The 16,680-nt window shown below is 36.6% G+C and overlaps 1 protein-coding gene across 2 annotated transcripts; it reads left to right on the top strand.

The window, feature by feature from the left end:
• The first annotated feature begins 2,924 nt into the window (after positions 1 to 2,924).
• On the top strand, positions 2,925 to 16,459 carry LOC107720782 (zinc finger protein 239-like). 2 transcript variants are annotated; one of them, XM_016528642.1, is made up of 4 exons: positions 2,925 to 2,961; positions 7,166 to 7,308; positions 14,358 to 15,457; positions 15,664 to 16,459. In XM_016528642.1, exons 2-3 carry the CDS (start codon positions 7,227 to 7,229, stop codon positions 15,455 to 15,457), a joined length of 1,182 nt encoding a protein of 393 aa, XP_016384128.1. In that variant the 5' UTR covers positions 2,925 to 2,961; positions 7,166 to 7,226; the 3' UTR covers positions 15,664 to 16,459. The 2 variants fall into 2 exon arrangements, with proteins under 2 accessions (XP_016384128.1, XP_016384187.1); XM_016528701.1 differs by lacking the exons at positions 2,925 to 2,961; positions 7,166 to 7,308 and adding an exon at positions 7,772 to 7,890.
• Positions 16,460 to 16,680: the final 221 nt, after the last annotated feature.

Genomic DNA, 16,680 nt, shown 5'->3' with positions numbered 1-16,680 from the left:
TATTCAAAAACACTACTCAAAACCACTGATTAAAGGGATAGTTCACCCAAAAATGAAATTACCCCATAATTTACTCACCCTCAAGCCATCGTAGGTGTATATGACTTTCCTCTTTCAGACGAATCCAATCCGAGTTATATTAAAAAATGTCCTGGCTCTTCCAAGTTTTATAATGGCAGTGAATGGGTGTTATTTTTCCAATAGTCCAAAAGACGTCAAATAAAGGATGCATCTGATCCATCCTTCAGAACAGGCCAAATGAAGGACGCAAAACGAAGGCTGCTTTCCTAAGGATCCTTCAAATTGAGACAGCTGCTTACGGGCCTTTCAGAGTGCACGTTGTCTGTCAGCACTACTTTATGGCTCTCTTCTCTGCACTAATAACTGAGATTATCGTAGTGCAGATATAGTGTAAATATCGAGTTTGGAATAAGGTCCAAGTAAAAACTAAAATATCATTAGCCTATTACAAATAAGAGCTTATGAACTTACCTCGAGGATTTCGGTTTGTTTTTGTTTGATGATTCTTTCGCTCTCGGTTTGTTCAGCTAAAGTAATGTCTGTCTGAAGCTGATGACTCATCTCTTCCCTCTGCAATCCCCAGCAGAGTCACCTTCAATATTTTTTTTATTTATGCACATTTCAAATCGTAAAAAAATATTTTTATTTATGCACATTTCAAATCGTAAAAAAATACGATTTGGAAAAAAAAAAAAAAAGAATTGATGTGTAACGCTAAAGCAGTTAATATAAGAAACACAAGTAAAATTGTCTTCCTAAACCACTGCCTACACTTCTCTGATTGGCCCAGCCCGAGGCCAAACTGTGATTGGTCCGTTTTTAGTCAGTTTTTAATCATGTGTAAGTAATAGATCCCACATGAACAGGCAACAGCATGATGAAGAGTATTAGATGTCAGTGTACTGTTAGAAATCTGATCACATCAATGGTTCATCATAACACACCTCTAATCTTTTACTGGGGTTCAGATTTATTACAGGACACTTTCTGTCTTTGATAGAAACTGTGCGATTTGATCTGTGAACTCTCTATAAACCACAAATGATCAAATAATTACTAAGATATAGTCCACTTCAAACTCTGTCACTCTAATCTTTTACTGGGGTTCAGATTTATTACAGGACACTTTCTGTCTTTGATAAACTGTGCGATTTGATCTGTGAACTCTATAAACCACAAATGATCAAATAATTACTAAGATATAGTCCACTTCAAACTCTGTCGGGTGAAGTTCATGTGCAGCTGCTGTAAAGCAGAAACTGTAGCGATGTGCATTAATTTAGCAGATACACGGTTTGATCACTCATATTCAGTACTGTGATAATGTGACGGGATCTTGATTTAACTAATAGGTACATTCACTATTACATTCATAGTAAGTACAGGGAAATAGGACTGTAAAATAAAGTGCACCATTTTACATAACCATAGGAATTACCAGCACTTTAACCTTTGTAATAAGCACTGTTGTGGAGAGTGATTTAGCATTAACAGTGCTACACAGGCAGTTGAAAAAACGTATAGTCCACAAGTCAGAAAACATTCTTTGTGCATTTTTATTGACTAAACATGGCAATGCCTAAAATACATCTATGTATAGTACATCTAAATATACATTTACTAATAAGGTTTGCATGTTTCCTGATGCAGCGTGTGTTATTTGAATCTTCAGCAGCAGGTTTCCTCACCAAAAAATGTATATTCACTATATCATACCCTATATGCAGCAGTAATGTCTTGAAGTAGACAACCAAGATCACCTTGATGTAGTTTCCCCCTCCAATAATGCCATTCAATAAAAGCAAGTTGATATTTCAATGTCTTTAGAGTCATGTCACGCTGTAACGGTGTACTTCACCTCTGTAGGGTCTCCACGCACGTTCTATATGTTGTGTATGTGCTCCCGTTTGGATGCACAAAGAAATGACTGTGATTTACCTGATAATGAATAAAGCCATGCTGAGTAAGTCTCCTATAAGCTGGCCAGTCATCACTGAGTAGAGTGCTTCCTCAACACACATATACTTCTCAACAGTGGGAATCAATTTTCCAGCTGTTCTTCGCTCCATCACTTTGGGCACAGGTCTCCTTCGCCACCTCACATGCCAAACACCCATGCCCTTCTCCTCCAGGTGTTTCCAAATGCCCACATGCATACTGTATATAAGGGTATAACATGGTACTAGTCAAAATGCAAATTATCACACAGTCCATTCATTTATTATTATTATTATCTTGTAAAGAAATTAAAATATATAAACACCTGCTTGTGGAACAACTTGCTTTCATCTAGGACTACATCTTTCTTTCTCTTTGAGTTTTTTTGTATCAATTTAACAAATACTGTTACTTTGTGATGAAAATCTGTCCTTAATAAAGTTTTTCTTCAAACTTGCATTATCTCATATCCTTATGTGGCATGAACCATCTGCCTCTTTTGAGTTTTATTTCTTCACTGCTACAAATAACTTAAAAAAAAACAGCTATTTCACTCTACACTATAAAAAATATCACTGTACATGATAAAACAATTATCATGTTTTATTATATCAATTATCACTAACACCGATTAATTTGTTTTTCTGCTGTCAAATTGTGATACGCATCCTGTAATCTATTGAATGTTAATTTTTTTTATAGTGTCTGTGACCCTAATAAAGATAAACCTTGTTTGTCTATGTATCCTAAGGGAAAAATATCAATCAACAATATAGAAAAAGTGATTTGTGAATATGTATTTCAACAACAATTCAACTCTGCATCCCGCTGACACATGTTTTAGAATTTGTAGATACAATTCTAAAAAATAAAAAATAGATTTTTTTTTTTTTGTCAGTAATTGTTTTACACGTTTAAATAGGACTTTTATTTCGGGTTGGCTATGTGACGTCATTAGCACGCGCCGCGGTTCTGGGTCTGTTGTGGTTCGGCTGAAGAAAGGTTTGTGGTTTTTAGCTAATCAAAGTGTTTACAAAATTGATGCAAATTGTTCAGTCTATTTTATAGTTTTAACAAGTGATCTAAAATTAATCATTTATTATTGATTACATTGTAAAAACATTGTAATGCTTTATATAACATTAATGAACGCTATTTTGTCTGAGCGCATCTACGTGTGAGTAACAGAAAAGGTGCTCACTAAATCATGAAGCAGTTTATTATAAGCACACATTCGTGAAATGAGTGATGTGAGAAACGGAGCTTTTCGAATCTCCAGGTCAAAACGATACATTGTTTCAAAGCGCTCGATGGCGACACCCGCTGGTCAGAACACTGAACACGAACACAAACATGAGCGACGAGAACCTTTACAGACTAATAACACGTGTTTTCATGAAAGTGTAATCTATTAAATGCAGTCTAGAAATAAATAAATATGGCTTGTTGACATTGCATGACATTTTCACTGTCACACAAGATAAAAATGAATATAAAAATAGTATTGTCTTAATTTAAAATGCAATAAATGGTTAAACATGTCTTTGTCTTACATGGACCTGTTGTTATAAAAACTGCTTTGTTATTAGATTTTTCACATTTTTGAGCCAAATCTCAAAATTGTACTATGGCATGACTGTCACAAGCATGGTTTAATACAACTTTTATACATTAAAAAGAAAAGCATAAATGTTAATAAATACCTCAGGCATGATTTTACAAGTGTCTATTTTAGTAAGTGACAATCATTTTTTTCATCCAAATAGGCTAATTCTACAAGTGTAGGAACTTGGTACATTTTGTCACTGAAAACCACGTCCTCTGGTGTGACACCATATCCTGATTTTAAATCGGGCAATTCCACAGACAACTTTAATTAGTTGAAGGACCCCATTCAAGGTCATGTAAAAGCCACTAGAAGGCAAGCCTGCAACCTTTAGCCAAAAAAGCGTAACGGCTAATGCGAACGTTTTCAGCTTTTTAGAGGAAACCGCTTATCATTTAATGAATCGAGAGGAGAAGTCACTGACTTTTTGCGACAGGTAGATTCAGCTTACAGCACTTCTCATTCATTCCTATGCTATCCGTAAACGGCGACTGAGCATCGCACAACTCTGACTGAGATTCAATGACGTCAATGCTGTAATGTGATTGGTTATTAAGGCACACGTGATCCAAGTTGACCATTACGCTTTCTCCAATAGTAAGTAATACCAAAGTCCCTTTAAGGATAAGGGTGTTCTATAGTGTGACGCTACTAACATAACTTTTTTCAGTAACTTGACAGTAGCTCAGCTATTTTTAAAACAATGTAGCTTTTCCTGTAGCTAACTACTTTTTCCAGCAAATAGCGGTGTAGTGCGACAACAGCTACATTCTGTTTTGTGAACAAGATCAGCTACAGCGATAGCGATGCCTTTGCCCATATTAGGGATTTCCTGGAGCGTCATGACAAAGCCACTAGAAGGCAAGCCTGCAACCTTTAGCCAAAAAAGCGTAACGGCTAATGCGAACGTTTTCAGCTTTTTAGAGGAAACCGCTTATCATTTAATGAATCGAGAGCCTATCGGCTAATCTTCAACATGTTTTACACTAAACAACTATTGAACAATTTTTACAGTTTACACTGAAAAAAATGCTGTTTTATAAGAGAAGTCACTGACTTTTTGCGACAGGTAGATTCAGCTTACAGCACTTCTCATTCATTCCTATGCTATCCGTAAACGGCGACTGAGCATCGCACAACTCTGACTGAGATTCAATGACGTCAATGCTGTAATGTGATTGGTTATTAAGGCACACGTGATCCAAGTTGACCATTACGCTTTCTCCAATAGTAAGTAATACCAAAGTCCCTTTAAGGATAAGGGTGTTCTATAGTCAGGGGTGCACATAAGTGGTATGCAGGTGCGCATGCGCGACCAAAATAAAAAATGCGCTTTGTAAATTAGTTCTGACAGCGCATTTGCGTACCGACATGGTTGACAGCTGTTAATGGACACTTTTCACATTTCCGGGTTTCTCAGCAGCAGCGGAAGTCGTCATAGTTGGTTTAACTTGAAGAGCGGTGAATGGGAGAGGACCACAAATATATTTTTTGCATTCCCAGTTACTCAAACAGCAAAAGAAAAACCCCACGATAGTGTTTTCATGACTTTCAATAAAAGCGCATATACTTACTTGCCGGCAACCCGCCAAAATAAAAGCCTGCTGATTTTAAGTTTGAAAATGATGAAAATTCATTTTATTTTTAAGTTTACTATAAAATAGTTGTATTTGTATTTAATACTCCCTTTTTATTTTAAAATATAAGAGTATTATCACACTTTATTATTTTATTTATAAAAACTAAATAAAGTGCAACAATATTATCACTACGATTAATTTATTTTTTTATATTTGTATTTAATGGGTTACACTATACAGTGTGAGGACCAAACCAAATCTCCAGGTTCTCATATGAGAACCAGGCTGAAAAACTTATGTGCACCCCTGTCTATAGTCTTTGGTAATGCAGACCCTCTCATCTCCCAATAATAAGACAATCTCTGGTCATGTTAATGAAGCCCCCTGTGCACATAATAAGTTTTTGTCTCAGAATTCAAATATTTAACTTTTTTGGAACCACTATAAAGGTGTTACATTTTGTTGTCCTTTGGTGTGACACCCCTAAACACTTCTTCACACAGGGCCATGTAGTTTTGGATTTTGTTTTCCCTTAATAATAAAAACCTTCATTTAAAAACTGCATGTTGTGTTTTTTAAATTAAAAACTGTATATTAAACTACATGATTATGAAAGATTATGGAAATGTGTCTTGCTAACTGCTTATGACAGGTTAGCAATGAATAGCAAGGCCATTATCTGACACAAAAGGCTGAAACATCCTTTGGTGTGACAGATAATGTCCATTAGTGTGACACCTCCTTTTTATTCTTCATGAACATTTAAATATTTTCTGATGTTTTTGCAAAAAACTTGTACTGTTATAAAGTGTCATGAAAATAAGTATAAAATGTGATGCTTTGTTTTTGAGACATAAATAATTGAGAGCGAGAAATGAGTGAGAGAGAGGACACAGAATAGAGAGAATTAACAGGGATCCACGCAGAAGGGAGGAGATACTAAGAGAAAGATGCAGAAAGTAAACCAAATCGAAATGACGCTTTAAAAAGAGCAGCCATATACTTTTAAAAACGTATATTTTTTAAATTCACATCTTATTAAATAGGCTATAGTTTGAATATCAATCATATTTAGCTGTGCCGTGCAGTAGGGAGGCTCTAGAAGACTGTCAGACTGTGAGTTTTGTTGAAAATTATTTTTTGTTTTGATTAAAAAACATGTTTGTATCAAAATTAAAATTTCTTTCTTCTTTGACATATTCAAAGTTAAATAAAAATACTTGAATGTACTACTTCTCACTTTCTCTTTAAAGCAATAACTACCATCTCTGTCCTTTAGTGTGATGTAATGTCCTATGGTGAGACACACATAAAAGAACCGCAGATTTGTATTTATCTCAAAATATCTTGAGCAGTTGAGTATTGTAGTAGGGGGAATATAATCATCACTCGTCTTCAAATTGTATAATTTTCAGCAATTTTGAAAGAATGGCAGCAAGCTTTGTCTCGTCAGAGTTTGTCTTATGTTAGTCATATGAATATGTTATTCATAATTTCATATTAAATAAATAACACTATATGAAAATAAATGTCTAACAATGAAGATAAATCTCTCTCATGCTATTTGTATATTAATAAGAGTTTTTTTTTTCTTCTTCTTAATTTTTGGTATATCACACCATTGGACACATTTACCGTTAATGTTCAGTAAAAAATAAATAAATAAATAAAAATATTTATATTTATAATAAAAGTACGTGACCCCTTATATTTTCTCAAATATCAGAATTCACATTACGTAAATATATGTATTTTTTCTTAAAAATGGTGTTTTACAAAAATGTACTGCATATTTGTCAACTACTCATATGCAGTGTCTGCATAATTATTATTATTTTTTTTATTAATTTGTAGTTGTAGTTTTTGTTAGTCATTTAAGGCCATTAACTAGCACTCTGACTGACCCCCCTTGCCAGTGCGCTAACTAGAGAGCTAGTTGAGCAGTTGAGACGGACCTAGAGATTTAGTTTGGATTTATTTTTCTTTCTATTAATTATTCATTCTTTTTTTTAACATGCAGTTTCCAAACACAAAAATTCCTGGTGAAGCAACTGAGATCTTTGTCACATCCTATTATAAAGATGGCGTTTATTAAAGAGGAGAGTGAAGACATGAAGATTGAAGAGACATTCAGAGTGAAAGAAGAAGATACTGAGGAAACAGGTTGGTTTCCATTCTTTAAAGGGGACATTGGATGCCCATTTTCTACAAGTTGGTATGATTCTTTAGGGTCTTCATGAAATGTCTGTAACATACTTTGGTTAAAAATTCCTCAGTGGTCATGTAAAACAACATTCTTTTTACCTAATCCTCTGCTTCCTCGGTGGCTCTGATTCAATTAAATTCAAATGGATTTGTATAGCGCTTTTCACAATACTCATTGTTTCAAAGCAGCTTTACAGAAAATGCATGTGTCTACATTACATTAATTTGTAGTTGTAGTTTTTGTTAGTCATTTAAGGCCATTAACTAGCACTCTGACTGACCCCCCTTGCCAGTGCGCTAACTAGAGAGCTAGTTGAGCAGTTGAGACGGACCTAGAGATTTAGTTTGGATTTATTTTTCTTTCTATTAATTATTCATTCTTTTTTTTAACATGCAGTTTCCAAACACAAAAATTCCTGGTGAAGCAACTGAGATCTTTGTCACATCCTATTATAAAGATGGCGTTTATTAAAGAGGAGAGTGAAGACATGAAGATTGAAGAGACATTCAGAGTGAAAGAAGAAGATACTGAGGAAACAGGTTGGTTTCCATTCTTTAAAGGGGACATTGGATGCCCATTTTCTACAAGTTGGTATGATTCTTTAGGGTCTTCATGAAATGTCTGTAACATACTTTGGTTAAAAATTCCTCAGTGGTCATGTAAAACAACATTCTTTTTACCTTGTCTAAAACAGCTCTGATCACAGCGACCAGTTTCAGTGCATGTCTCTTTAAATGCTAATGAGCTCTGCTCACCCCGCCCATCTCTGTATAGCGCTTTTCACAATACTCATTGTTTCAAAGCAGCTTTACAGAAAATGCATGTGTCTACATTACAAAGCAGAAGTGAATGTGCCCAAGTAATGTTCATTTCACAAATTCTGATGTCGGAAGAAAATGAAGACTCTTATGTTCACTTTTACATCCAACTACAAAACACCTGCATTGCTTTCAAGTCATTGTTTTTGCTACAGCTGCTCGAGCGCGGAGAAAATGGTGGACAGCGTATAACTGGCTGAGGGCAGAGATATGCTAATACGGGACAGTCCGTCAACGGTCGTGGGCGGGGCTTGTGCAATATGACGTCATATTGCTTAGAAAATCAAAACAGCTTGATTATTGAGTCTGTTTAGGTTTTTTGGGGATTAAAAAATAAGTAGTGAATGGATTTTTATCATTATAGGGTGGTTGTGTCCACACACTGCTAAGACACATTTATATGCAAACACCATGTAAAAGTGAATTTTGCGTCCAATGTCCCCTTTAATCTGAACTCAGTCATGTGATCCTTATTAAAACGTTTCCCTCTTCAGAAATAATTATTTTTTAAGAATGTCATATAAGAGCCTTAATTAAGCTTTTATTTCAGACTATCCACAGATGGTACTTTTTTGGCCGATACAATATCGATTTTAACAAACATCTATTGGCTAATTTCGATATGGATATTTATTCATATTTGTCACTTGCTCACTTATTTGACTTTTAATCATTAAAATATATTACTGTTTAGATCATGTTTTAAATGAGCAAGAACACATGCATTAAGATATACTAGTTATTACTGCATAATCAAATAATTTCCATTGAACATGGATTGGGTCTATTTAACATTCAACAAGCCAACATTATAAGAGAGGCACAAGATAAAAAAATAAATACATACATACATAAGACACCATGACAACCTTCAGAAGTTATTTTTGCTATCAAATATTTCTTATCAACAACATTACCTCGTTTTTGACCTATTATTATAGAATATTACATATTTCTTTAATAAACACATTAACAAATAATTCCAGAATTATTGCTTTAAATATCAAGTATACATTTTGCTACTTCAGAAAACAATTGACTGCTTTTTCCCCCAAGTGCTGTCTGTATAGCTGTCAAACTATACAGGGCTCAACCCTAAGGAATTTGTCAATCACAAATATATACAATAGAACAAAGATACAAATTAAATAATGCTTTTAGGTAGGTCTAACAGTAGTTTTAAGGCATAGAAATTGAATATAGTATTAATCAAAAGTAAAACACAAATGTATAACACTGCATGTTCTTCACTGTATAAATTAAATATATATTAAAATATAAAGCCACTGGCACACTGCTTTATGTACCGAAATGAGTTCTTTCACGTCTTCTTGCGCTTGAATATTTTTGCACTTGAATAACATTGCGCCATTTCTACTTCATTGCACATGTGCAAAACTTGCCAGTTTCGGTTTCAATCCAGTCAAGTGTTTATATGTCCTATCGAACGGATTATAAAAGGTTTATCACAAACCGTAAATATAAATTAATATTTATATTCATACTATCAATATATGACCAAAAGTTATGATGTGTGGAAGGAAATGAAAAAAAGTCTGGGATTAGGGTCCAGAACGGAAACACGTCGCTGCTTATGTAGCTAGAGAATATTGCTCCATAGTAGAAAAACCGCCACCATACTACGTACCTGAACCTTCCAGACCGCCGTCTGTAAAATCTAAAAACCCACATACTAGTCCATACACTGCGGCATATGGTTAACTATCTGGTAACAATAATAACTTTAATAATAATAACTTTATTTTTATATAGCGCCTTTTAAAACAGTTTCTCAAGGCGCTTTACATAATAAAACAAGTAAAAATACAACTCACACATGATGTAACACCGAGTTGAAATGTTAAACAGCCCAGATGGGAAACTGTGTGACACACGCTATGCACATGCGCAGATGTCAATCTGCCACAAAACTACCGCAAATGCTCTAGTGGCCGTTACAATGACAACCAATTAAAAACAAACTAAGATATAAAAATCAAAACAGTCAAGAAAAAGCTAACCTAAAAAAAGGAGTTTTTAAGTAAGATTTAAAAATACTTAGGTTTTGTGCATCTCTAATTTGTAGAGGGAGTGCATTCCAAAGCCTAGGAGTGTAGGAAGAGAAAGCCCTGTCCCCTACAGAGCACAGCCGTGTCTGTGGAACTACCAATAAACCAGCTTGTGAGGACCGTAAATGATGCTTGGGTGTATATAAAGTTAAAAGTGCAGACAGATATTGAGGGGCCAGACCATGCAGTGCCTTATATGTGAGCATAAGGATTTTAAAATCAACTCGGAACCTGACCGGGAGCCAGTGCAAAGACTTTAGAATTGGTGTAATATGCTCATTTTTCCTGGCACCAGTCAGGATGCTAGCAGCTGAGTTTTGCACACATTGCAATTTGTTAAGTGTGGTTTTAGGAACCCCAACAAGAAGTGCATTGCAGTAGTCAATGCGAGAAAAAAACGAAGGTATTAATAAGCCTTTCAGTCACAGAGAGGGATAGCATAGAACAGAGTCTAGCAATATTTCTGAGATGAAAAAATGAGTTCTTAACAGTGTACTGCACATGATAGTCAAAAGACAGACTCGAATCAAATATAACTCCTACATTTTTAAATTTGGTTTGTGACTCCAAAACAGAGCCATCAATGTTTAAAATGAATGAGCCAGCTTTACGAAGCTGATGGGAGGAGCCAATGAGCAAGACCTCAGTCTTATCATTATTAGGACACAAGAAGTTTTCGGACATCCATATTTTTATCTCAGAAATACAATGTGTTAAAAAAAAGAACATCCAAATTTTGACCAGGCCTAGAATGAATATAAATCTGTGTCATCTGCATAAAAATTATAATTAAGCCCAAGTGATCTTAGAAGCAGTCAGAGTGGAAATATGTAAATGCTAAAAAGTAAGGGGCCCACAATTGAACCTTGGGGAACACCCGTACGGACAGAGCCCATCTCTGAAAACCAAAAACCACTCATACAGACAAACTGTTGACGATCAGTGAGGTAAGATCTAAACCAGGTTAAAACAGTCTCAGAAACACAAAAAACAGTTTCCAGATGATTGAGTAAAAGTTTGTGATTAATAGTACCAAAAGCGGCACTAAGATCAAGAAGAATAAGAACAAAGAGAGAACCAGAATCTGAGGCTATTAGCAGATCATTGGTGACCTTGACCAAAGCGGTCTCAGTACTATGAAATTTTCGGAAGCCAGACTGAAGGGGCTCAAAAGGATTATTTACTATAAAATGACTGTGCAGCTGCAAAGCCACAACACGTTCTAAAATTTTTGCAAGGAATGGAAGGTTTTATGTAGGGCGATAATTATTTAAAGCCTCTTTGACACAGAAATTCTGGAAAATACACAGATAGTGTGTCCTGTGATTTGTCCTGGGATCGGTTGACTGTGGTTAATTCACACTGCCAGTGATTTTCCGGAATCTGTGTGTGTGTTCACACACATCCCATAAAGATCCCGTAAAGACACGTGACATTACGATGTGATGTGTAATGTGACGCGTTCTGTTTCACTTAAGCTGGCGAATGATCTCAGCTTCAGCGCGGATAGTGAGGAGCTACCTGATCTCTGCTTCATTACAGTTTGCACATATTTTTTCGTCGCGAACGTTGATCTGCCTTCAAAACACCCAGTAAAAGAGTTGCACGATAACGTGCGTCATCATTATTACGGCATTGGTTCTGGCTTTTGTTCACACAGAGCTTGTTCCGGGACTGAACCCGGCAATGTTACTAGGTCCCCAACTCGGGATCGATCCCGGAATCAATCCCGGGACGTGTTTGCGTTCACACAGAAGGCACTCCGTCAATTTTCTGGGACCAATGTGCAGTGTGAAAGGGGTTTATTTAAGTTATCCAAATCAGCATTATGCTTCTTTGGAACAGGTGTTACAGCAGCAGTTTTCAGTGCTGCTGGTACAACACCAGTACTCAGAGAATCATTAACAATGCTGAGAACAGCTGGGCACAAAGAGTCAAAACAAGACTTAAATAAGCTTGTAGGGAGGGGATCAAGCATGCAAGTGGTAGCTTTCATATGTGATACCTACCTAGTAAGCAGCTCAGAGTAAATTTTATAAAAAGTTGTAAACAATGTGCCATGAAAACTAGACAGGCAAACTGTTGAAGATGAAACAGGTGCAGCTTGAATAAGTTTGTAAACATTGTCAATTTTAGAACTAAAGAAATAAAGAAAATCATTACACAATTTATTTGAAACAGGTAGAGAAGTGCCAACATTAACTTTGAGAAGTCTGTTAATAGTATGAAAGAGATGCCTGGGATTACTTTGATTATTATCTATAATCTGAGAAAAACAGATCTGGTAGACTCAATTTCAGCTCTATATTCCCCCATGTGGTCTTTCTAAGCTTGATAAAACACATTCAGTCCTGAGTCATGCCACTTGCGCTCCAATTTACGGCAAGCTGCTTTCTTAGAGCGCAAGTCGTCATTATACCAAGGGGCAGAACGAGCAAAAGAGACACAGCAAGATTTCAAGGGAGCAAAAGAATCCAAATTAGAGGCAAGAACAGTATTCAACTGCAAGATCTTATCTTCAAGAGAAGCTGACGGAAGACCACTAAGAGGAAACAACAGAGTCTGCAAAATCTGACGAATTAATTGATTTCCATTTACGGAAATGAACAGTATATGAAAATGAAGTACAAGGGAGAGACAGATCCAGGTTAAAGAAAATTGCCAGGTGATCTGAGAGACCAGTGTCAACAGAGGACTGCTGTGAAACAGTTGCATCATTTGCAATCACAAGGTCTAATGTGTGACCTTTGTTATGTGTCGGGCCGCTAATAAACTGTTTGAGATTAAAACAGTCCAACAAAAATAGAAAGTCCTTTGTCATCACGCAGTCATTTTGGTCAATGTGTATGTTAAAGTCCCCCAAGATAAGGATGTTCTTGAATTTAAAACACAACATGGACACCAAATCACACTGAACGCAAAAATTCAGCACGAATGTTATGCACGATGACGCTTTTGAATCAAAACAATAGATCCTTATGGGACTATTCACACCAGGCGGGATTATTCGTGGCGCGAAAAAGTGAGGATTTTTTTTTTCATCCTGTGTGTAGATTTAGCTTAGATCACAAACCCGGAGCAGCTGCTGTTGCACAAAAGGGCGAGAGTTGTGGCGCTGTTCCGAAAACCAGTGTAAACAAACACAGAAGAAGAGAGAAGAGAGTTGATGCTGAGTTCTTGTTATCATTAGTATCTGAGAACCAATTTATTCTCACATGTTCTTTATACAGAATATCATTTCTGTTCATTTCCCACTGAATTATGTGATCTGAAGAGCACTGCCCGTTTTCTTCCACTTGTGCGAGTGTTGAGCTCAACGATACTGCCTTGAAAAATATCGGTATCGTATCGAAAACAAAATAAGGGGTATCGCCCATCCCTAGTCAGAGCATTCAGATCTGTCAATCATGTGATCATATCTCCTGCCCTTCAGTGTGAAAAAAAGAGAAACAATTTTCTACACATGAAATATCAAAACAAATAGACATACGATTGTGACAATATATTTTCTGTATGTGTTGTTATGCAGCTCATGGTATTTCCATAACAATAAATGATGTTTATGACAAATGATAAGCGGGTGTATATTTTAAGATGTATTCTTGTATGCATTATAGATAGTTTGTTTCTGGTGTAAAACCAAACTTTATTTATCTTAATTTAATGTTGTATATTGAGCAGCGGACGATGTTAACTCCATATACGAGATACATAACTGAGGAAAAATGCATTGTTGGTCAGCGCCCCCTAGCGTGTAAGCGAGAATTAGCTGAAGGTGATCAATCATTTCGTGCTCGGTGTGAAAGTACCGTTCGTCTGCAGTTCACCAAGCTTTTTCGCATCGTGCTCAGTGTGAAAAGGCCTTAAGACTGCAGCCTACTACACTGAACTACACACCCATTTCAGGCCATGGAGTCTCTACTAATGATCTTATGACCTCAATCAGGTGTGTTTGATTAGAGACAAAATGTGCTCTGTTGTTGGGGTGGCTCCAGGAACATGGTTGAAAACCCATGGCTTAGTGAGTACAGGTTCTAGCTGTATGTTTTTAGTTTTGATGTCTTTTGCTTTGTGCCATTAAACTGGGGTTAACTTTTTAATGTTTCTTTTTCACCTTAGAACTGATGCCGCTGAAAGTGGAGAGTGACATATTGAATCATATAGAAGAGAAAGATCAATATGAGAAACATCATGATTTCATTACTGAAGATGAATCTTTTAGTTACTCACAGACTGAAAATACTTTCTCACAAAAAAAAGTTCGAAAGATGGGAACAAGAAATTACTTTGCTTGCTTTCAGTGTGGGAAGAGGTTCAGTCAACATGGAAACCTTCAGGCTCACCTAAAACTTCACACAGGAGAGAAGTTTTACACATACCCTCAATGTGGAAAGCAAGATGGGAACCTTAAAGTCCACATAAAAATTCACACTGGAGAGAGCCCTTTCACCTGCCAACAGTGTGGAATAAGCTTCACTGTAAAAAGAAGCCTTACCAGGCACATGGGAATCCACACTGGAGAGAAGCCTTACACATGCCCTCAGTGTGGAAAGAGTTTTAATCAACATGGAAACCTTGAAGTCCACATGAGGGTTCACACTGGAGAGAGCCCTTTCACCTGTCAACAGTGTGGAAAGAGTTTCAACCGAAAAGGAAACCTTAATTATCACATGAGAGTTCACACTGGGGAGAGACCTTTCACCTGCCAACAGTGTGGAATGAGCTTCACTATAAAAGGAAGCCTTACCAGGCACATGCGAATTCACACCGGAGAGAAGCCTTACACATGCCCTCAGTGTGGAGAGAGTTTCAAACGACATGGAAACCTTAAAGTCCACATGAGAATTCACACTGGAGAAAAGCCATACACATGCCCTCAGTGTGGAAAGAGTTTTGATCAACATGGGAACCTTAAAGTCCACATGAGAATTCACACTGGAGAGAAGCCTTACACATGCACTCAGTGTGGGAAAAGTTTTGATCAACATGGGAACCTTAAAGTCCACATTAGAGTTCATACTGGAGAGAAACCTTACACATGCACTCAGTGTGGAAAGAGTTTTGATCAACATGGGAACCTTAAAGCCCACATGAGAGTTCACACTGGAGAGAAGCCTTACAAATGCATGCAGTGTGGTAAGAGTTTCACTAAAAAAGGACACCTTGAAGTCCACATGACAATACATACTGGAGAGAAGCCTTTCACCTGCAAACAATAGGTGCGTTTCCATTACAGATTTGCACAAAACTTTGGCGATATTTTAAAAATGTTGCTAAAAAGTATTGCGAAATGACGGCGTTTCCATTAACCAATGTTATGCGACTAAAACGTAACTTTTGCCTCTTGCAATAAGTCATGACAACGGATTTTGGTGGGATTTTGGCTATATTTATTCAAAGGAGGCGTATGCGTGTATCTTTACAGAAGCAGCACAGAGAGCCGCTTCAGAAACATGCATGGCGCGGCTGGAATAAACACAAGCATTGACTAGAGTGGCCTCAATCATCATCAGTGGCAGTATCAGAGCCACACTGCACCGCAGACGTGTGAAACGCAGCTACTGTGGAAAAAGTTTCAGCTGAAAAGGAATCCTTAACAAGCACATGAGAATTCACACTGGAGAGAAGCCATTTATATTTGGTCAGTGTGGGAAGACTTTCAGATATAATTGGAACCCTTAATTACTACATGAAGATTCACTTAAGAAAGAACTGTTTTATATCATCAGTGTGGAATATGTTTCACTGTGGAAAAAATTTGCGGAAACAAAGCAACTCTTAAGGTTTATGCAGTTTCAGATGTTTCTTGAGGTTAGTTTATAAACTTCTATGAAGTGTATTTTTGTACCAATAAAGGTCCAATATTTGTAAAAATGATAATTTTCCATCCACAGTTTTACTCTCTGTGAAAAACACTCAGCTTCAAGGGGCATTACCTCTTGGAGAAATGGAAATAAAGAGCCACTGCTGTGATTGGCTAACTTCATCACACCATATCCATGCCCTCTTTCACAACATGTTGTTTGTTTTGATACTCGAGATGGTAAATACTGTGATAGAGCCATATATGTTTGAGCTTGAGTCGGAAGAAGTGGAAACAATGCAACCACAATGATGGTAACAGTCTGTTTCAGTGTGGTAATTGCTTTTGTTTGCTTAATTTCCAGTACTTGTCATATTACAAAGGCCACTACATGTACGCAGATGTGTACAAATTTGATCAACACTCAAAACAATGATTTGCAGTAATTCACAAAGCAGTTTTAAAATGTTAAGAACAAACGAAAATGTTATCTTTAGGTCGCTCAGGCATGTCATTAAAAATAAACTTCAGTATTTTTATATCAATGGTAGAGCCCTGTGCGGTACTGTTTTCTTAATCGCGCTCCCGCTGAATTTTTGACCATTACTGCCTGCTCCCGCATCGTGTGTGTTCCCCTCT

Source organism: Sinocyclocheilus rhinocerous, unplaced genomic scaffold (genome assembly GCF_001515625.1).
Source record: "Sinocyclocheilus rhinocerous isolate Xijiao unplaced genomic scaffold, SAMN03320098_v1.1 scaffold1813, whole genome shotgun sequence".
Taxonomy (NCBI): domain Eukaryota; kingdom Metazoa; phylum Chordata; class Actinopteri; order Cypriniformes; family Cyprinidae; genus Sinocyclocheilus; species Sinocyclocheilus rhinocerous.
The sequence above is the reverse complement of the archived record's forward strand: the minus strand, read 5'-3'. Positions and strand labels throughout refer to the sequence as shown.